This window comes from Cupressus sempervirens, chromosome 10 (assembly GCF_028749045.1).
Source record: "Cupressus sempervirens isolate cs-2001-9-10 chromosome 10, ASM2874904v1, whole genome shotgun sequence".
Lineage (NCBI taxonomy): Eukaryota > Viridiplantae > Streptophyta > Pinopsida > Cupressales > Cupressaceae > Cupressus > Cupressus sempervirens.
In genome coordinates this window covers 165,416,344-165,439,401 of record NC_143127.1, presented here as the reverse complement: position 1 = coordinate 165,439,401, position 23,058 = coordinate 165,416,344, and the positions used below count along the sequence as shown (strand labels likewise).

The following is a 23,058-nucleotide window of genomic DNA, read 5'->3' as shown; positions in this document are numbered from 1 at the left end:
ACAGTCTAAATCCCTAGTCAAAACCAACTATTACCCACATTTTAGACTTAACTTTTCAATTTTTCTCATCTTTGAAAACTACCTTGAAGTTGAACCTGAACTATTAAGTTCAATGTTCAAAAGGATAAAAGTCGGTCTACCTATTGTTGGGATGCCTGGATCATATATTATCTATTTGAACCTTGAACTTGAACCTTGAAGCATTTAGTTCAAAGGTTCAAGGTTCAATGGTCTACTTCACTTGTTTACCTAAGCATGGTTGGTCCTATGACATCTAGTGGATTGCGATGCTCTTTTCAATGTTGAACCTTGAACATTTTTTCATGTTTGTTCAAGTTCAAAGTTCAATGCAAAGTAAGTTGTTGTTGGGATTTAGTGAGTTATGAGCATTTCATCCAAACATATTCACGAAAAATTGAACTTGAACTTTGAACCAATCACCTATGGTTCAGGAGTTCAAGTCTGTAAGCTTAAAAGAAAGGTACTTGCTAAATATAGGTGGCAGTACAGACACTCATTAACTTTCCAAAAGTGGGAAAAGGACATGCACCAATAATCATAGGTAAGAATGACGATGGAGCAAGATTTGGTAGGTGTTGAGTTCAAAGTACTCATTAATGAGTAAAACATGTCATGTCACATCAATACTTTCCCTATCATTACGCAACATGTTCTCAAGTTTTAACTTCCATAAAATCCTTTTTCTAATTATTTCTCCATGATAGCTTAAGGTAAGAGCTTTGTTTTCTTCTGGAGATAAAAGGAGGTAACAATTTAGTGTGCCTATAAAGGATTTCCATGCAATCTACATGGTGAATTTCTTTTTTACTCTTAGAACTTTTTCTTTTATTTCCTTTAGCAGCAAAACAAATTGCATGGTTTCTTTTATTTTCCTCTTTTGATTGCATGTAAGTTTGAAAACCTATAGTTATTTTATGGCTTCATTTTGCCCCCAAACTTCCCAAGGAAAAGAGACCATCACCCTTAACCAGTTTACTACCAAAATTAGGAGACACTTCCCTTACAAAAGAGGAGATTGAGAAAGTAGTGGCAAGATTTGATAAGGCTAAACCTAGGTCAATTGTCAAAAAAGTGTTTTGGAGCATATTAGTGTATGACGGGGGTTTTCCTAAAGAAATCCTTTGTCTAGAATTAGTTTTGGAAGGAAGAGAAAAGTATGATGCTACAGAAAGGTGCATTAGGACACATAATGGAGGATTCTTAGTCTATGTGAATTAGGTGACAGTAATGGGATCCTTGAGAATCCCACCTCAAGAAGCATATGAAGATTAGACCATCATCCTATCCTAAGCCCAGTTCACCACCAATGCAAAGGACTACAACAGCACTATTGCTAAAAAAACTAGTTGGCTAAACTAGAGAAAGGTAGTTCCCAATTGCCACGGCCCTTGACATTAGAACATATGATTCCTGAGCTTTGAGACATCATCATTCTCCTCAATAGGTTAAAAGGGAACCAACATGCCTTCCATTGGGAGAATTGGATGTACTTTTTTCATTTAAACCATTCTGAACAAAGAAAAGTATATTGATTGGGCAGAAATCATAGCAGATAGATTACATGAAGAGCTTTCACAAGTATCTAGAACTGTCAACTTTTATGTGTCCTCCTATTTGTGAAAGCTCTTCATGTAATCTATTTGCTATGATTTATGTCCAATCAATATACTTTTCTTTGTTGAGAATGGTTTGAATGAAAAGGAAATGGGATCTTAGATTTTGTTTCTGAAAAGGAAATGGGTCTTAGATTTTGTCTCCTCCATGGTACAAAGTCTACAAACCCGATCCTCTCTATCGATATGGTGTTCGATCTGAATCTAGAGTCGATGAGAACCCACCCTAAAAGATCCAAGAGAGTTATGTAGGGCATGGTTCCACTGTCTATGTAAGTAGTCTAGGTGCCAAATTATCCCATCTCGACTATCCAAGAAGTGTTCAGCATAGAATGTCATCCTCAGGCATAAACCCCTCTAAGGATCAACCCAATTTTGGATAATATACTTTCTATAGATGTCAAATCTAACATATCTATTCAACTCATGCCAAGACGAGAGGAGGTGAGCTAGAACATCCAGTGATAACTAGTAGGGAGCGAGACGGTTGATGTCTATCCCAATCGATCTCAGTAGGATAGTAGCCTGAGTGTACCAACAACAGGCCCAAGATACTTTCTTAGCAAAATTAGACTGAATTACAAGGTAAGGAAAATAAAGGCTATCAAAAGAAGAAGTTCAACTCGTTACAAACTATGGTAGCTTCTTCACTAGTTTCCTAAATTTACATATCTAAGAGTCAAAGGCTACAGAGGTGAACCCCTAAAGTTTCTCAAATTTTGCTTGGACCATTATGTGTTAATTGAAGTTTGCAGACAAGTAGCAAAGGTGGAAAAAAATTGTAAATCAAGGAGAGGTTCCAACTATGTCTTCCCAATCAAACTTGGTCATTATCGTTGTAAGAGCATCCAATATGTTTTCAGTCTGGAAGCCAAACTACAAACTATTAACATGTCTCCTTATGTTGCTCGAGCTAAGTTTGATAGCAAGCATTTTGCATGTGCTCAATTTGACCTACATCCCCCTTCCTTTCATGTGCCACAATTAGAAGATTTTTGGGCAGATTGCAAAGATGGCTAGGAAGTAAGGAAAAGGTGGTGGTCTAGGTTCACCTTGAAACATATTCAAGAGGTCAATTTGCAAATGGATGTCACCAATGTTGAAGAAGAGGAAAATGAAGAAGTTGTTGAATCATCATTTGCTGAAAAAGTTGAAGCTTTCCCTATACCTAAATTGGATTGGGCTAGGCCAAAGCAAGATGACTTGTAGGCTAGGACTCTTCCTATTTTTTATAGGACTAAGCAATGGCTTATTGAGAAGAAGAAATCAAAATTGGGACCAACTAGGTAGAGTACTCAAAAAGGCTCTGCCAGTTCTAGTTCAAGTCTACCTCTTCCTCATATTGATCAAATTTTAACATGTCACCTTGCATGTAATGTAGAATCTGAACCTGAAGTTGAACCCCTTGTTCAAAGATCAATTCAAGTTCAACATTTATCTAGGATTACTCACTCACATAGTAAGAAGAAAAAGGTTCAATAGTAGCAATTGTTGATCTACACAAGGAATAAAGTGAAAGCAAGCCTGTAATGGAGTCCATTGTTGAAACTTCAAGAAAAGCTATGGACTAGAACATTCAGTGGGTGGTTGATGGTGCTAATACCCTAAGTTTGTTAGTTGTTGGAAACACTCTAGTTTTCCAAGCCTCACCATCTAAAGGTGATTCCTCTAAACCTAATTGGTTTGACCTATCTGTAAGTAAGAAGAGGAATATAATTCCAATAATTGTGCCAATAAGTGACATGGTGGGTAAATGCTTAGCCAAGAGACCCAAGATGGAAACTATGCTTGAACTGGATGAGAAAACAGGGTGTTGGGTCACTGATGTGTATAATCTTGTAGAGGGTAAAGATTGTGATGATATAATGTCACAAGATTATATTGTTGAAAGGACTGATATTGGACCTGCAACAAGGGTTGTAGATATGAAGATCTTCTATAATAGCATTTTAAGAATTTCGAAGAAAATCTGGAAATACAAGAGGGATTTGATGTTGTCTCTATGGTTGATGGGTGAGTACATTCATACTCTGCAAAATCTCGATGTCATAGCTCTGCCTAATGCCACATTCGTAGTTGATGTCACCTCTCTAGCAAATCAAAAGAGACAAAGTCAATGGCTCGTGTTTTCAATGACTGGGTGGATTCAATGGCTTCTAATGGAGTTAATTATATTTCTAATTTCATTGAGGTAAAAACAAGAGCAAACAAATGCATGTTTGAGCTCGAATCAAAACTAAATGCCTTGAAAGTGGAGAGAGCAAAATGGGATGAGTTCATCATCTACATCAGTGAAGTTCAAGCATACAGAGTAGACAAATTTCTGACTGAGAAACCTGATGCCAACATAGATGTTAATTTCCTGTTTGTGTCCAAGGAAAATTTAGAATGGCAGAAAGTGGCAATTTAGTAGTGTCTAGAGGAATGCTCTGAGCTCCTAAAAGAGCCTGAATGTATCACACAGATCCTAAATAATAATATTAAACGCATTGACATCAGAATCATGGAGAATGAAGATCGGCCAAGCAAAGAGCCAAGTGAAGAGATTTTTTCTTTTCAAGATAAGATGAAAATCATGAAGGAGATCAAAGAACTCTCAGTCAAAGACTTCACCTCCAGAGCTCGACAAGAATCTATTGTGATCATTTGTAGAGATCATTTGGAAGCTCAGGAGGAAAAGATGGGGCATGTTCGCAGGATGATGATCATGTGGAAGTTAAGGATGGAGCATCTAGGTGTACCCCCAAAAAAGGAATTAATTGATTTCATGGAAGCTCACATGTTGTGGAAAGATGAAAATGGAGGCCTACCAGCGAGCCAACAGCATAACATGGACTTTGCTAACATACTTAGCAAATAGATAGGGCTTAGGGATCATAGGTCAATAGAATCTTTCCTTTTTGATTAGTTACTTGTTCTAGCTTTTTTGTTAAGACTTTGGTAGTTTATCAACTCCATGAGGGTTAGTTTTAAATATTGAATTTCAAGTTGTACGCAACTATATATGTTATTTCATATGACTTTGGTAAGGTCAACACTCTAGATTAGATACTATCATTTTTAGTTATCATATTTAGGATCTGTGATACTAATATGTTTAATGCAATGATATATGAAATCATGTGCTTTGGTGTATGAATCTTGGCTTTCTAAATTGTACAATTTATTGAAACATGTTTTTCATTGTCCTGTGGTAGTGAATGTATGTGCAGCAACTTCTTTCCTTGCATTATATGTTGATCTTGAATCCATAAAAATAGAGTAGCCTTCATTTAATCTTCTCCATTTAAAAAATGTTCATAGTGATAATCAATCATGTGGCTAATAATTGTTGTGAAATTTGAATTCCTTTTCCATCTGCAAATTCCTTTCATCACTATGAATTGAATGTTTTTCCTTATGCTTTCTAGTCTAAAGTAATTATGGAAACTATTCTTTTATAATAAGATTCAGATCGCTATATCTTTGAAGACGTGAAGTTGTACCTGTAATACAAAGAGTTCTCTATCAAAAGTAACTCATTTGTTGGTGTTTGTATTTTTCTCTAAATTTGGAAATAGAGACAAGAATTCGTTGATATTTTAAAAGGGAAAAATGTTCACTAACAATTTTTGGCGACTCTACTAGGGAAGAACTGCTAGTATTTGCAAGGCATCAATTTAGCAAGGTATGATCCAGAATGTTCTTACCTCACCAAGACATTTTTCCCGTTCTCCAACCAGGCTTAGCGTTTGATAATACCAAAGAAGATTTTATCTCTGATTTGAATTCCCTAGCTTGGAGCTCTAGAACCAACCTCGTCTAATACCTACAAGTCAGTCAAGTTCTAGAGGAAGAGAAAGAATGAGGAGAACTCATCAAAGGTTTGTCTGTTGTACAAGAAGCAGTTGTAATAAAACAATTAGCCCAACAACCTAGGGAAGATGTCCCATACCCCAACTAGCAACTAAACCCTAACAACCCTAATTAAGATAAACAAGATGGGAAGAAATATACTAGAAGTGACAAGTTCAAAGAATTAGTGGATGATGACTACGAGGTCCTAAAGCAGTTAAATTTTGCCCCTGATCACACGCATGGGAGGAAAAAAGTAGTTAAATCCACAAGCAGACCACCTTCTCCCCCTAAATCATCCCCTGTTGTTGCTAACCTACAAGCCTTGATAATTCTCGGAACCCTTATTCTGTCACACTTCAACATCCAACCTCTTAATTTCATATTACTAATGTGGTTGGTTAGGAATTAAGTTTCCTCCCAACCATATATCAACCACGTGAGGTGAGACAAATCTTTAAAATGACTTAATTAAACCTAAGGAAATGTGAATAGGTCATCTTTGAAAGTGATTAAATATGGCATAATGTAAAACAAGGGAAATGGCAATTGTTTTTAGATCGGTGAAAAGGTTTTGGGTTAATTGTTTTACCATTTTCGTTTCCAGCTATTCATGTTTCTACTTAGTGCAAGTTGCGTGGACTTGATTTTATCACCAATTACATTCCTATTTCCACCGCCAACATTTATTGGCATTCAAATGGTAGTCACCATTAACTTTGAATTTGATATGTTCGTTGGCTTGCATGTCATAGCACAAAACAATGTTAATATTTGCATATCATACTACTCTCTTGCCTTGAACCATCATCAAGGCAAGAGAGCAGTAAGGAGATGAAAAATTATGTTAATACCATCAATGCGCTGATTTTTAACTTTTAATCTTTAATATTTACATTATATCTTTAATGAATGCCATGCATTTATTGTCAAGGTGCCTCATGTCCTCTTAAGATAATATCATCAACACATTAGTTTTTAACTTTTAATCATCTTTATTTACATTATATCTTTAATGAATGTCATGCATTTATTGTCAAGGTACCTGATGTCCTTTCAAGATGCAAAAATATGTTTACCATCAAAGCATTGATTTTATCTTTTAATTATTTTTTTATTTACATTATATCTTTAATGAATGTCATGCATTTATTGTCAAGGTGTTTGATGTAATCTCAAAATGCACAAATTTTGAAAGAAGTGGGATAATCATTGTAAATTCAATAGGGATAATCAATTTATAAATAATCATATGCTACTCATTATTTAAATATTCAAGAATATAATGGGCTTTCTACTTTCTTCTTCTATAAATATTTTTTAAAATAATAATTTTTATTCATATAAATGATGACATATTATCATTTATCTAAAACTTCCTCTAAAAAAGTTATTAATAAATATTTTTACATACATACATAATATTTTATCAATTACTTTATTTTAAGTAGAATGTAATAATTTTATATCATATAATTAATTGATGTAGATTTTATATTCTAAATGTATTTTTATGTTATACTAATTTTTACAATATAAATATTAAATATACATATTTAATTTTGTAGAGTAATAAATTTTATATATATCATTTACCTTCAATATATATTAAACAAATTATATAAAATTATTTAATTATTTTTCTTATATTGTATAAATTCATTTAAAAATTATATTTAATAGTTTTTTTGAACATTATATTGTGCACATTTAAGTTTGAAATGAAAACTCTACTTGCTTACCTTATATTAATTAAGTTTGGAATTTATATCAATGTTATTATCATAGTTAAGGTAAAGTTCTAATTAGGATTAATATTTTAGAATTAGAGTTGGTACTAGATTGTATATTTATGTATAAATTAGAGTTTAGCATTTGAATTTTAGTTAGTTACAATTAAAGTTGTTTGGGAAAAGAAAAAGAAAAAAATTCTCCTAAATGACTTTCAATATCTCCAATTACCTATTGCACCTAAGATGCAATTGCTAGTATCTCTTCAATTACCTATTGCACCCTAAGATGCAATTGCTAGTACTTAGTGATGTTGACCATTTAGACTATTGGCCTTCCCATTCCTTTTAATAACTATTTTGATTTACCATTCTATATTAGAGTGATTTACAATTCTATATTTAAGTGAGCCATCAATTTTGAATTTAAGCATTAAGATTACCATCCTCGGCTGAGCCCTACATAATAAGAGGTTTATATGGCATAGCCGAAGAGAAAATAGCAATAAACAATTAAAGACTCTTGAACCAGCAACACATGAATGTACAACTTGATTGCAAAAAATGCAAATCCAAAATGGAAAAGAATAATACAAACTAAAATCCACAAGGAGTGATAGAAAGAGCCTTCTAGTTACAGATGAAAGCTAGCAAGTCAATCCAAAAAATTACGATTCCCACAAAATAGAATTACAAGGCTAGAATCCAACTGGAAATGAAGTTGCAACGCAAGGACGACACCACCAATTGTACGAAGCCCTAATATGAAAAAGATAAGTAATTAAACCCTGCACAAGAAAAAACCATTGTAACAAGGCTTGTGCTTAATTTCCATAAAGAGCATGCCACTACTCCAATAAATGCCAAAGTGCTTGTGTCCAGAGATCGTACAAAAACAAATATGTACTACACAAATATTTCGAAAATGACCAATTGAAGCACATGTTTACCTTGTTTAATCAGCAGTTGTTTAAGCCATTCATTATGTTCTTTATTCTGATCTTGATCCATTATATTGCATTCATAAATATTATTTATAAATGCAAATTAAAAGTTTAAGATCCAACCAGATTAGTTAGTTCCCTTCTGGAACCAGATTGTGCGAAAAAAAAATTATCAACATTTCATATCATACTTCATGATCCATCATCAGGGTGAAAGAGAGTTCAAGGATCATGGAGAAAGATCCCCAATATTGATGATAAAAATTCAGTCTGATTCCAGAAGTAAACTCAGACTTATTTAATACCACCAGATTGACAAACCCTTAAAATTAAGCAACTGTCACTAATAATGCTAAATGTACTTGTCTTAAACAAAGCAACTGCCACAGATAATGCTAAATACACTTGTGTTAAAGTTAGGCAACTGTCACTAATAAATGCTAAACGCATAAATCAACTATTCCACAAAAAAGTGCAGAATATTAACACATTTGAAGACCATTCAGCAGTCTCTTATGCATCTTATAAAATTTGTGTTTAAAATTTCACTGAGGAATCATAAATGCATACAAGAAAAAATATAAACAATATTTTATATACAGAAATTTCTTTGCTACTATTCTAATTACAAACTGAAAATGTCAAATGAAGTGCTACTTCCAAATTCTCAATATTACTATACAATGAAGAATTTATCCTGACCAACAAGGAAAAAGTGCGCTTGACACTCTTCATAAAGTCCTTACCATAGCCTGAAATAGTTGGAAGGATTTAGTAGTAATCTTAGTAAACAATGAACATCCTATTTATTCATAAACCATTGGCCAGCATAGTAAACAATGAACATCCTATTTATTCATAAACCATTGGCCAGCAGTAAAAAAGAGATATTTTAATCACAAATTGAAAGATATCAAACAAACCCTCCGTCCCAAATCTGTATATTATAAAGAACTTGTCATTATCAATAAGAAAACAACGCTGTTTGCACTCTTCACAAAGATAAATAACCATACTATTTTCTGATCCCATGTAAACAATACATGGATGAATTCGAGAACATTAATTGATATCACAATAATCTTATAATTAATTGAGCATATAACTGGTGGGTGCAGGAAAAAAAATACAATACTCTATTGTTCGGTTGCCATTAATACATAGTGAACCCTACACCTTTTTATGGTATCTAAAACAAACAACCTGAAAACTGTTAATTTAGAGAAGCGTCACTAACAGATTACAGAAGTGGTGAAGATAGATCAGATTTTATCTATGTCTTCATCTTCAAATTCAATATAGTCGTCACCAGCACCTTCATCATCTTCATCCATACCAGCAATACCTTCATTAAGCCTGACATTATCAGGCAGTTCACCATAGGCCTTGAGAAGCCTAGCCTCATCAGGCATGTATTTCAGAATAACATCAGCCTTGTCATCCTGGTAATCTCTGAGCCCAACTAGGATGATGTCCCCAGCAGCAATCCATACCTTCTTATGCATCTTGCCACGGATATGAGAGAGACGTTTGGTTCCATCAATGCAAAGGGCCTCACATCGGCCATTGCCAAGCATTCTAAGAACTTGGGCATACTCTTGTCCATCTTCCTTGAAGACCAACTCTCTCTTTTCATCATCAGCCTCATTCTTTCCCCTCTTTCTGTTCTTTCCTCCCTTTCCCTTGTTCTTCGGCATTCTGTTTTGGACTGCTTCCCTTGCTTATCCTCTGCAATCAATCAGCCCTTAAACAATCATCACGTGCAGAAATCAGAAAACATTGCTTGTGTGATATATTGTGAAACTTTTCATTTATTAAACCCATAAATAAGTTCTAATTTTATACAACTAGTGAATGATGTAATTAACAAGAATATTTGAAAAGAACAGAACACCTACACCTATAAGGCTAACAATTGCATTACAAAGAAATTCATTTTCCTCAATTCCAAAAATATCAAAATACACCCTTAAATACCATTCAATAACAATATAAAAGGAACATGAACCTCCATTACCTCCCTAGTCAGTATTGTAATATCCCCGATTGAGCTGGGCCAACCCAGCCAGTGTTTTTCTAGATTTAATCTTTTTTTCTGGGTGGCCAACTTGGTTGGCACCAAACTCTTTTATTTGATCTTGAACTTTGTTTTTGGCCAACATTGGGAGGCCTTAGGGTAGTATTTATGGTTGCTAGTGTTTTCTTTTTCGGGATCAAGGAATTAAGGAAAAAACATTCTATTTGGCCAGAGAGCGGAACTGCTCAGCCTCAGTACTCAGGGTGCGTAGCCTCTCCTGAGTCAAATTCGTAAATTATCTGCAAATTCTCGTTCTGTATTAATTTGCTAATGACTCTGGGTTTTTACAATAAACCTTGGTTAGCCGTTAACTGTAAAAATCTTTCTCTCTTTAATTGCACCACCAAGGTTGATTGTTACAATTCCTGCCCTAGGACATTTCAGTGGTATCAGAACCTAGTTCCTCTGCCAACCTATGAAGATGTTATGCAATTAAGTCAGAGATCAGGGCGCTCTTGAAAGAGAACGAAAGAAGGCAGCGGCAAATTCGTCAGGGATAGGAGGCAGCGGTAATAAGATGGACAAGGACAAACAACTTTTCAATTTCATAAGACAAATGCAAGACCAAATGACCAAACAGCAGAAGCAGAATAACCAGCTGATGTAAACAGTACTGCAGACTATGAAATACATTGGTGGCAGATCTGCATCCAACAATGGGACAGAAGGCAATTGTTCCGAGTCACAGAACAAAGGCACACGCCCTACACAGCCTTCATTGATACTCAAACAGGTCCTTAGCAATGGAGGCAAAGAACTAAGGCTTGTGGAAGGAGATCTATCTCGACGCCTGCCTGGAGGCTTATATGAAGATTGACCCAGAAATAAGACAACAACTCCCATTTATCCAGTTTCACAACATAAAGAATGGATCGACAGGGAGTCAAACAAACCATTTTTTCAATAGGGATCTGCAGAATAAGATGTCCAGGTTGACACTACAAACATTTGATGGTACAGAAGAAGGTTCAGCACAAGCATGGATCCAAAAGTTAGACACCTACTTTTCTCTCAGCCCCATGGTGGAAGATGAGGCTATCAAGTTTGCAATTCTGCACTTGGAAGGTTTAGCTCACGAATGGTGGCATCACAGGTTGGTTACTCAAGGGTTCAAGCAAATAACTACATACGCTGAATTCACCCAGAAATTGATAGAAAGATTTGATAGGAAAGATCCTGAAAGCTACTTCCAGGAGCTCACTAGGCTCAAGCAGATAGGCACTGTGGAAGACTATATGGCAGACTTCCAGAGTCTTGCAGTTATGGTGACGGATGTTTCAGAAAGAAGACTCACGTTCTTCTTCATTGAAGGCCTATCAGAATCAACACGAGGCCTAGTAAGGGCTTTCGAGCCAGCCATGTTAGAAGAAACTACCCGAAGGGCATTAAACTTGGAAGACTCTACCAAGAAGGGGAAGATGGGAGTCAAGAACACACCAGCAATATAGCCAGCCAAGCCTGTCTTTAAAACCAGCCTGGCCAATCAAACACCCAAAGTTCCTCCTCAAGGGCCTCATGAGATGTCAAGAAATGAACTTCGGAAGAAGGGTCTGTGTTTCTATTGCAAGGATAAGTGGACTAACAATCACAGGTGTCAAGGAAGAAGTCAAGTTTACTACATAGAAATACTCATTGAGGATGAATCCAAAGAAGATGAAGTAACCACCAATGAAGAGGAGCAAGAGGTTGCAGTTGAAGGAGGTAACAGAGGAGGTACTTTGGCAACACTTTCAGCAGCCCCCCTATACAACTCATTCTGAGTTAGAGGAGTACTTCGAGGACAGCAAGTGACAGTTTTGATAGATGGAGGAGCCACTCACAACTTTATTGACACTAAGACAGTGCAGGATGCATTTGGAGACAGAGCAGTTTGAAGGGTTTGATGTTGCTGCCACTGGAAGCATCCTTACCTGCACCACTCGAGTGAACCAGATGGAGTTAACACTTGGGGGCATCAAAAATTCAAGCTGACTTCTATGTTGTGGACATAAGTGATATCGAGGTAGTCATAGGAGTTCAATAGCTCCAAACATTGGGAGAAGATAGGATCAATCACCGTACAATGGAGCTTAAGTTTGAGTGGGACAGAAAGGAAGTTGTCCTCAAGGGCCTTTCGCAAAATGGGCCTATGATGGTTTCTGTCAAAAGAATGGAGAGATTCTTCCATAGAGAGGAGTTAGCTTGGGCAGCTGAGTGTTTGGTCATGGATCCACATCCAGCAAAGGAGGAAGATGCTTTCCCTACCGACATTCAACAAATTCTGGACAAAAAGAATAAGGTTTTTCAAGAAATTCCAGCAGGGATACCACCTGATAGAGGCATTCAGCATGTGATAGAGCTCGAGGAAGGGGCCAAACCCGTTATCACCACCCCATACCGACACCCACAAATGTATAAAGAAGAGATTGAGAAAGCCATCAGTGAGCAGTTGGAAATGGGGCTCATAAGGCCAAGTTCAAGCCCCTTTGCTTCATCAGTTGTGTTGGTCAAAAAGAAGGATGGGACATTCCGAATGTGCATTGATTATAGAGCCCTCAACAAGAAGACAATCAAAAACTGCTACCCAATTCCCAGGATCGATGAGTTGATAGACAAATTGCATGTTGCAGTCTATTTCTCCAAGATTGATCTACATTCTAGGTACCATCAAATCAGAATTAGAAATGAAGATGTGCAAAAGACTACATTTCAATGTCACTATGGGCATTACGAATTCTTCATAATGCCATTTGGGTTGACTAATGCTCCTACCACATTTCAATCTTGCATGAATCAGGTATTCAATCTACAATTGAGGAAGTTTGTGTTGGTTTTCTTTGATGATATTCTAATCTATAGCAAGACTTGGGAGGAGTGTTTGAGACATATAGAAGAGATATTGGATATTCTCGAGAAGAATTCTTTCTATGCCAAGATGTCAAAATGCGCATTTGGGATGACAGAAATCCTATATACTTGGGCCACAAGATTAGTGCTCAAGCAGTTAGGATAGATGAAGAAAAGATCAGAGCAATTCAGGAATGGTCTGTACCCAAAAATCTAACACAGTTGAGAGGATTCGTGGGCCCTACTACAGAAGGTTTGTAAAGGGTTTCTCTCAATTAGCATCACCATTAACCCATCTAATGAAGAAAGGAGAATTTACTTGGAGTGACGTGGCTCAACAAGCATTTGACAAACTTAGAAAGGTAATGAGTTCATGCCCCATTTTAGCTATTCCAGACTTTTTCATCTCCTTTCATGTTAAAATGTGATGCTTCAAGGGAGGGCATTGGAGCGGTGCTGATACAAAATAAGCACCTCATTGCTTATGAAAGTAGGAAGCTCACCAATCCGGAAAGGGCTCTTTCTATCTATGATAAGAAGATGTTGGCTATTATGCACACCCTTGCAAAGTTCAGACAGTACTTGATATGTGGGAAATTTGTAGTGAAGAAAGATCATAACAGCCTGAAATATTTCCTAAATCAGCAAGAATTGAACAATCGGCAGTAGAAATGGGTGAGCAAACTCCAAGCTTACGATTTCAATATTGAATATGTGAAAGACAAAAATAATATTGTGGCAGACACTCTTTCTAGAAAATCTCACCTTTGTGCTATGACTAATTTATCTTCTGATTGGAGAGTAGGAATTACAGCTGAATATACTAAAGATTATTTCATTTGCTAGTGACGTATGGGAAGGTAAGATTGTTGATGACAGATACAAGGTAGTCGGTGAACTCATCTTCTACAAAGAATAGATTTACCTGATACAACAACCCAAATTTAAAAACCAGATAATTAGAGCATGTCATGACACTCCTCTTGCAGGCCATCCTGGATTTTTCAAGACTTACAGGAAGGTGAGAGAGCGTTTTGCATGGAAGGGACTCAAGAGAGATATTTTGCAGCATGTGAGGGAATGTGCAACATGTCAGCAAAATAAAACAGAGCACGTCTTCCCAGCTGGGTTATTGCAGCCCCTAGCCATTCCAAATCAGAAATGGGAAAGTGTTTCCATGGACCATCACAGGCCTTCCGAAGGTGCAAGGTAAGGACTGCATTTATGTTGTGGTAGATCAACTTACCAAACATGCACATTTTTATGCCATTCCATCAGACTTCAAGGCTCACCAGGTTGCAGACTTATTCATGAGAGAGGTTTTTCGTCTTCACAGGCTGCCAAAGAATATTGGGAGTGACAGGGATAGCCAGTTCATCAGCATGTTTTGGCAAGAACTCTTTTGGTTGGCCCACACAGAACTAACTCCTAGCACTAGCTACCACCCCCAAACGGATGGGCAAACGGAGATCGTAAACAAATGGCTTGAGGGATACTTGAGGAACTACGTGTCAAGGCAACAAATGGCTTGGGTGAAATGGTTACGCCTAGGGGATTTTTGCTACAACACCACAACATCATATGTCAATTGGAATGAGCCTGTTCAAAGCACTCTACGGTTATGAAGCCATCTCCTTCATAAATTTAATTCTTGCCAACAGCCATGTCCCAAGGGTTAAAGATTTGATCCAAGAAAATGTGGATATAATGAACTCCTTGAAAGAGAACTTGCAGCATGCCCAGAATCAACAAAAACTTTATGCAGATCAGCGCAGGACTGAAAGGAGTTTTGACGTTGATGATATGGTTTACGTAAGGCTACAGCCATACTGTCAGTCATCGCTTAAAGGGAATGGAGCACAAAAATTAAAGCCTAAAGTTCTACGGGCCATTCCGAGTCACCAACAAAATCGGAGAGATCGCTTATGAGCTCGAGTTACCCCCAGAAAGCAGAATTCATAACATTTTTTCCATGTGTCATGCCTAAAAAAAGTGATTGAACAGCAGATTACTCCATCCAAGGAGCTGCCGCCACTTGACGACGAACAGAAACTCATCCTTGAACCTGAGACGGTGCTTGATGTGAGGGAGAAGCAGCTGAGGAACAAGATCATTCCAGAGTATTTGGTGAAATGGAAGAACCTTCCAGTTGAATACGCTACTTGGGAAGGGGTTGAAATTTTCGAACATCCGAGTTTAAGGTTGCTTGAGGACAAGCAACCATCTAAGGGAAGGGACTGTAATATCCCCAATTGAGCTGGACCAACCCAGCCAGTGTTTTTTTTTTGATTTAATCTTTTTTCTGGGAATCTTTTTTTCTGGGTGGCCGACTTGGTTGGCGCCAAACTCTTTTATTTGATCTTGAACTTTGTTTTGTGGCCAACATTGGGAGGCCTTAGGATAGTATTTATGGTTGCTAGTGTTTTCTTTTTGGGGATCAAGGAATTAAGGAAAAAATGTTCTATTTGGCAGGAGAGCGTAGCTCCTCAGCCTCAGTACTCAGCGTTCGTAGCCTCTCCTGAGTCAAATTCGTAAATTATCTACAAATTCTCATTCTGTATTAATTTGCTAATGACTCTGGGTTTTTACAATAATCCTTGGTTAGCCATAACGGTAAAAATCTCTCTTTAATTGCACCGCCAAGGTTGATTGTTACAATTCCTGCCCTGGCACATTTCAAGTATCTCCAAAACTCAATCCTTTAAAACCTCCAACAAAGGTTCAATGTGTATCCTTCAAAATCTATATGCCTCATACCAAAACACATATAATACAATTAAAATTAAAAAACAACACCCACCCACAAAACCCCTATCTTTTACTCGTTGTTTGGTCATTTGCAACGACTGCAGCATTTAAAAATATTCACCTATCATTTCTTTACAGGGATTTGAATTCAAACCTTCAAACACAATCCTCCAACCTTACATGAAACTTAATTTCAAACAATAAACAAGAACTTAGAAGCACACACAAAAAAAAGACTTAAAAACACAGATATCATCAACCATTCACTAAATTCATTGCTTTCAAAAGTCAATATTCAAAACCTGTTTTCTTTTCATTCGTTCAACAAGAGTTCCATTAAAAAACTCGTCACTCTGACTACAGAAGTCTGATTTCACACAACAAAGTTTGGAAATAATAAATAAAAATAGCCTCAAAAAGTTAGAAAGTCCCCACATTTCCATATGTTCAATTTCCTGCAACAATTTTGACATTGGAAATTAGCTTCTTTCTTTAGTGTTTCGTCAACAAGGACTTCAACATGCCCTTGAATCCGCTTTACCAGCCGCTGAAAAGGCTTGTGTCATGATGACAAAACGATTACCATGCCAATGCATTTTTCTAGTTTTACAAACACAAAAGGCATCACCATGCCAGTATATGTATTGAAGGAACAGGAAACCCCAATCCGATTGCAAGATCTATAATTTATTTCATAAGGTTCCAACCCAAACCGTTTATACCCCATCCACCGACCTTTTACAGTCCCTATTCTTTTACAAGCGAAACAGGGATTAGTGTCCACGGAGAAAAGCCCTAAAAGATGACAATAATCCGTAGCCTTTCGTAAATTCAGTTCTCTGTAAATTTTGCAATCTTCCCAGCAAGGGTCTCAATACAAACCCTTAAAATCCTAACTACACAACCTCATTTCAGCTACTAAGCAACATAGTGTCCTCACAATAAACCCCGCCCCAAAAAAGCAATTACACCAATCCATTCATGTATCTAAACCTCTGACACATAAATCCACTACAAAAAAGATTAAAACCCCTCTGAAAATCCGATTTTTTTCGATCTACATACATCAAAACCCTAAGTAATTAACAATACAATAACCCAAATGGACACAAAAAGGCACAAAATCTTCATCAGTGAAATTTACAAGCTTTTTCTAATTCAATTTATCTAAAAATGAAATCAGAAACAATCGTATGCTAATCACTGCTACGGATCATTCAAAACCAAATCAGAAGATTAGAGAATACCTTGAATTATCGGAGGAAAGCACAAGAATCTGCCTCTATCTGCCTCTACGGCCAAGCTCCTCTGCTTTCTTATGGCTTTGTTTATCCGTTTCTGTAAAGATGTATATATTGGAAACAGGTGCTTTTTACTTCTAATTTTAAAAAAATACATATATTCTTTATAAATTCGACTCGCACTTCCAGTGAAAGGAGACGCGTTTACGTCAATCGGAAAAAGTTATTAATTGTATTAAATGAATTGAAGACAAATATTGAGGTGAGTTTATAATGAATAGTCCTTTTCAATTAATAAATTTTACTAAGATTACAATTCACATTATCTATAATATTAAATACATACCGAAAACAAATATATACATATTGTTATTTTAAAAAATCATCATATGTAATTTAATTTTAGCTCATATATGAATTTTTTTTAAATAAATAAAGTGTATTTTTTTTAAAATATTATTAAATATATTAACTAAATTGAAGATAAATAATGGTGATCTTTTAAATGTAATGGAATTTAGTGATTTGACTATTGTAAAGAATTCTAATAATTAGATAGGTCAAGAAGAAGATTCACCTAATAGACTCCTCCTAAAAGGATTATGAAGGTAAATCTTTGTGGTTCTTTTAAGGGGAATCTTGTACATGCATGGACTGATGGGTGACACAATCGAGGAGAGAGAATTTTCGGAATGAAGATGTTTGACCTTGCAACTAGATTCAACCACAAACGAAATGCCCAAACAAACTAAAAATCAATGAACAAGGAAGCAAAGCATTGGATTATCGTCAAATTGGCCTGTGAATGCATATGTTACATAACCATTGTCAATATAAAACTGCAATAAGACATTCCATCCTTCAACAGTTGATCATCCCAAAAAAGTATTCAACTTCAATAGACCCAAGTTATCCTAGTTGCTTCTATCAAATCTATTTTATCCATCTAGCACTACCTTGTCTTCCTTGCACTGCCTAAAGAAGAACTACTACCCTACATATATACAAGATCATCAACCACAAGCCAGTGTATCTGATCATTAATTTCCAAGGCAAAGGAAATGTATTACAAACAGATAGGTCAAGAGTCCCAAATCCATAAGAACCACCCCAAATGAATACATCATGTCGTGCAAACATAATAGAAGGTTGATCAAACGTATTACAACATAGAACAATGCATCATTACGCATCGCATGTTGTAACTCATCACAAGTTGCAACTAGCTACCCTAACCATTAGAACAAGCAAGTCAATATAGGTCCAAACCAATCTTAACATAATTTCATTTGGAACCATTGGAACAAGATGTGAGGCTTGGTATAGGATTTCCACAATGCCTAGACTATGCAATAAGGATTGCATAAGAAAACAAGCCAACTAGATCAATCACAACCTAAAACTATAAGAAATTTGTCTAAATGAACACGAAATATTTTTGGGTGATGCAAGATTGCTAGTGACCCAAGGATGCTCCTGCAAAAAACACCCCTGGTGAATAGAAGATGTTCCATAAAAGGAACTTATGAAAATTTGATAGGATTCAGAACATTCTCATCAAGCTGATTGTGTTGAGTTTGTCAATCCAATCTTGAATAATGCATCCCATCATTAGACATCATACTATTATTATTGTAAGGAAACTCAGGTGCGGAAACAGCTTCCTACACTAATCTCATAAGGAAAGTATGATGCAAATCCTATTAAAATCTTCTACACTTATAGATTCAATATCATGTAAACAATAATATTGCAGCCAACCATACATATAGAAAATAGACAGAGAAAGGAACACATAACACAAGGATTTGCCGGTGGGGAAAAACCTTTCGGTAAAACAACCCCACCCCTTCAGAACCTGCACAATGTATTATCTTCAACACAAGGTTACAATACGCTTGCAATGCAAGTTCAACATCAACAACAGAAGACTCAAGTAGCTACTCGCAGTACCAACAATACACCCTTTTCGCATCGCATCTCTTCGCAACCCTAAAAATGCTTATAACATGCGTTTCACTTTAGGGCTACTCCCAAAGGTAAACCGTATTAGGGTTTTACCATTCTCCGAGAAAATAGGAACCCCAAAAAATCCCCACTATTGGGGTAGAGTGTACAGTACTCAAATATCTTAGTTGCCACATGTCTTCACTTGTCATTGAATCTTCCTAACATAGCTCTTACGTGTCATAAGAATCTGTCATAACCGTTTTAGTCATGATCTCCTTACACACAATTCAAGATATCGACACATCAACATTATTTGCAAGAAATACATTTTACAAAACAAATAATAATGAATAGGAATTATACAACATTGAGACACCTTATTCCTAACATTCTCCCACTTTTCGAACACCTTGTAAGAGCAACAGGAACATAACAGGAACTAACCACTATAGGCCAAAAGGCCCATAGACTCCGAACACCATCTGAACTTCTCAATGCCCACTGGTTTCATTAATGCATCTGCAACATTCTTCACAGTATGTACCTTTTCCAAATTTACCTTTCCATCTTCCACCATATCTCTCACAAAGTGATACTGCACATCAATGTGCTTCGTTCTGGCATGGAAAGTTGGATTCTTTGCAAGGCAAATAGCACTCTGACTATCACACCAAATAGTAATTTGTTCTGCATCAACACCAACATCAGAACACAATCTCTTAAGCCAAATGGCTTCCTTACAAGCATGAGTAGTAGCCATGTACTCAGCTTATGCAGTGGACAAAGCAACCACAGGTTGTCGCTTGCTCATCCAACTGATGGCACCACCAAACATAGTGAACACATAAGCACTGGTGGATCTCCTGTGGTCAATATCACCTGCCCAATCTGAATCCACAAACCCATGAATACAAACTGAATGTTGAGATCCATAAGAGTTACCATGATAACATATGGAGTAATCTGATGTACCCCTCAAATATCTGAATACTCGCTTAACTGCATCCCAATGTATCCATCCAAGATTAGCCATAAATCGACTCAGGACTCCCACTGCTTGGGCAATATCTGGTCTAGTACAAACCATAGCATACATAAGACTGCCAACTGCACTAGCATAAGGTACTCTACTCATGTCCTCCACCTCACTAAGAGATTTTGGACAATCATCTACAGATAACTTTGTTCCCACAGGAATAGGAACACATAGTGGTCTACAATCTGCCATGCTGAACCTGTCCAACACAGACTTCACATACTTACTCTAACTCAACCAGAGTTTTCTGTTAGACTTGTCTCTACTGATTTCCATACCCAAGATGTACCTAGTTGCCCCAAGATCTTTCATCTCAAACTATGCTGACAACTGAGATTTAAAATCAGAAATCATACCCTTACCCTTCCCAAACAGCAACATATCATCAAAATATAATGCAACAATAAGAAGGCGATCATTTTCAATTCTGAAATAAACACAATGATCTGATTTCGATCTTACAAATCCAATTGACAACACAAAAGCATCAAACTTAAGGTACCACATCCTAGGAGATTGCTTCAAACCATATAGAGACTTCTTTAATCTGCAAACTAAGGATTCTTTACCTTTAACAATATAGTGCTCAGGCTGTGACATATAAATCTCTTCCTCCAAATCACCATGAAGGAAAGTTGTCTTCACATCCATCTGTTCTATCTCTAAATCATATGATGCAGCAAGAGATAACAGAAATCTAATGGATGTCAACTTTGCAATAGGAGAGAATATTTCACCATAATCTATTCCCTCTACCTGTGAATACCCCTTTGCAACCAATCTAGCTTTGTACCTTTCAACACTGCCATCTGCACAAAATTTCTTCTTGAACACCCATTTACAACCAACAAATTTTCTCCCTTTAGGAAAAGGTACAAGGTCCCATGTTTTGTTTTTCTCTAATGAAGCCATCTCATCATCCATAGCCTTAATCCAGGAACCTGCATCTTCCATGCCCAAAGCCTCTTTCACAGATCTAGGCTCATCGGTGTTAGTAATCAAAGCAAAAGCACAACTGGAATCTAACATAGAATAACCAAACCTTTCTGGTTGCTTTCTTTCTCTCATGGATCTCCTCAAGGGCTGAGGTTGAGGTTATTCTTCCTCTTCTTCTGAACTATCAGAACTGCTAGAGCTCTCCTCGTCATTAGACCCAACATGGTCTCTCTGTTCAGTCTTCTCAGGGGTAGGAGGCAACTGAACAACATCTTTTTCCTTTTCTTTTTCATCTGGTTGTAGCACAATAGGAGAAGATGTTAGCTCTCTAAAAATAACGTTTCTGCTATACAACACCTTACTAGTCACAGGATCCCAAAGCTTGTCTCCTTTCACACCAGCACTGTACCTTATGAAAATACATTTAACAGCTTTGTTTTCCAACTTAGATCTTTTCTCCTTTGGAACATGTGCATAAGCTTCACAACCAAAAACACGAAGATGTCTAATTGAAGGCTTCTTACCAGACCACACCTCCATGGGTGTCTTACCAACAAGGGCTGATGTAGGAGATCTGTTAACCAGATAGCAAGCAGTGGCCACAGCTTCAACCCAAAACCTTTGTTCTAAACCAGCTCCACTAAGCATACTCCTAGCCTTCTCCATCAGTGTCCTGTTCATTCTCTCTGCAACTCCATTTTGCTCTGGGGTATAAGGAGTTGTCTTATGCCTCTCGATACCTTGTTCTTTATAGAACTATTCAAACTCTGCTGAGAAAAACTCACCACCATTGTCAATTCTCACACACTTAATCTTCTTACTAGTCTAATCCTCTACAAGGGCTTTAAATTCCTTGAATCGACTAAAGACTTGTGTCTTACTTTTAAGGAAATAAATCCATGTCCTTCTATTGTAATCATTTATGAAAGATACAAAAAATACAAACTTGCAGATTGAAGGAACTTTTACAGGACCAAATACATCAAAATGAATAAGATCCAAAACATCAGAAGATTTTTGAGAACTAGAGTAAAACTGAACACGATTTTGTTTACCATATACACAGTGTTCACAGAAGTTGAACTCGAGATTGCAATCATTTAACCCCTCAACGAGATTTTTGTTTTTCAGGGTTCTGAGACCCTTCTCACCAATGTGGCCAAATCTCATATGCCACAACATTGTCTTTTTTGTAGGGAGCTTTCCTTCCAAAGTGTTTGCACCCTTAGGTACACTTATTGCACTACCATCAGAACCACTAACCAAAGTCTTCTTTACTGCTTGTTCAGATGGTGGGGATGAAGTGATAGTTGCTCTCTTCTTTGAAACAGAAGAACTATTACACTGAGAAATGTATGCATCAAGTTGAAACAAAGTACCTCTCCTAGTACCCTTAGCAAGAACCATAGCTCCTCTGATCATCTTACATCCATCTTTAGAAAAAACAACTTGCACACCTACATCATTCAGCATACTTACATATAATAGGTTTTGTGCCAAACCTGGAATGTGCATAACTCCATTGATTCCCTTTACTCGTCCATTAGGAAATTTGATAGTGACCCTTCCACGTCCAACTACCTTTAGGTGAGAATCATCACCCAAGTACACCTTTCCACCATCGAACTCTTCATATCTTGAGAACCAGTTTCAATGAGAGGTCATGTGAAAAGATGCACCCGAGTCAACCAACCACACATCATCAGATGCATGGGCTGCCAAAGCTACGATGAATGCATCGCCATCTTCTTGAGATTTTTTAGAACCAAAATCTGAGGCTTTCTTCTTCTTCTTAGGCTCTTTACAGTCTTTACGGAAGTGCCCAGTCTTATCACAATTCCAACATTTTGCCTTGGACTTATTGGAAGTCTTTGACTTCCCATGGGATTTGGATCTACCCTTATTGTTAGACTTATTGTCATTTTTCTTTCCTCTTTCTGTGGATCTCCCACGAACAGCAAGGGCTTCTTTTTTCGAAACAGAAGCCTTTCTCTGCATCTCCTCTGATAGCAGTGAAGACACCACATCATCCATTATGAAAGTGACTAAGGTGCTTCTGAGAGCCATCACAAGATGGTCCCATGAATCCGGTAAAGAACACA

The 23,058-nt window shown here is 36.9% G+C and overlaps 2 protein-coding genes across 3 annotated transcripts; one reads left to right on the top strand and one right to left on the bottom strand.

Moving 5' to 3' along the window:
* Positions 1 to 9,141: 9,141 nt before the first annotated feature.
* On the bottom strand, positions 9,142 to 17,119 carry LOC149533119 (eukaryotic translation initiation factor 1A-like). Of its 2 annotated transcripts, none has more exons than XM_089807852.1 (2): positions 17,041 to 17,119; positions 9,142 to 9,886 (listed from the first exon to the last, which is right to left on the bottom strand). In XM_089807852.1, the coding sequence occupies exon 2, from the start codon at positions 9,837 to 9,839 to the stop codon at positions 9,405 to 9,407; it is 435 nt and encodes a 144-aa protein (XP_089663978.1). In that variant the 5' UTR covers positions 9,840 to 9,886; positions 17,041 to 17,119; the 3' UTR covers positions 9,142 to 9,404. The 2 variants fall into 2 exon arrangements, with proteins under 2 accessions (XP_089663978.1, XP_089663979.1); XM_089807853.1 differs by having other exon boundaries at positions 9,142 to 9,870.
* On the top strand, positions 11,143 to 11,667 carry LOC149533120 (uncharacterized). Its single transcript, XM_089805806.1, has one exon. The coding sequence runs from the start codon at positions 11,143 to 11,145 to the stop codon at positions 11,665 to 11,667; it is 525 nt and encodes a 174-aa protein (XP_089661932.1).
* Positions 17,120 to 23,058: the final 5,939 nt, after the last annotated feature.

What these genes read in the sequence shown, in the direction of transcription:
- LOC149533119 (XM_089807852.1), bottom strand. Translation starts at nt 9,839, where the DNA reads ATGCCGAAGAACAAGGGAAAGGGAGGAAAGAACAGAAAGAGGGGAAAG.
- LOC149533120 (XM_089805806.1), top strand. Translation starts at nt 11,143, where the DNA reads ATGTCCAGGTTGACACTACAAACATTTGATGGTACAGAAGAAGGTTCA.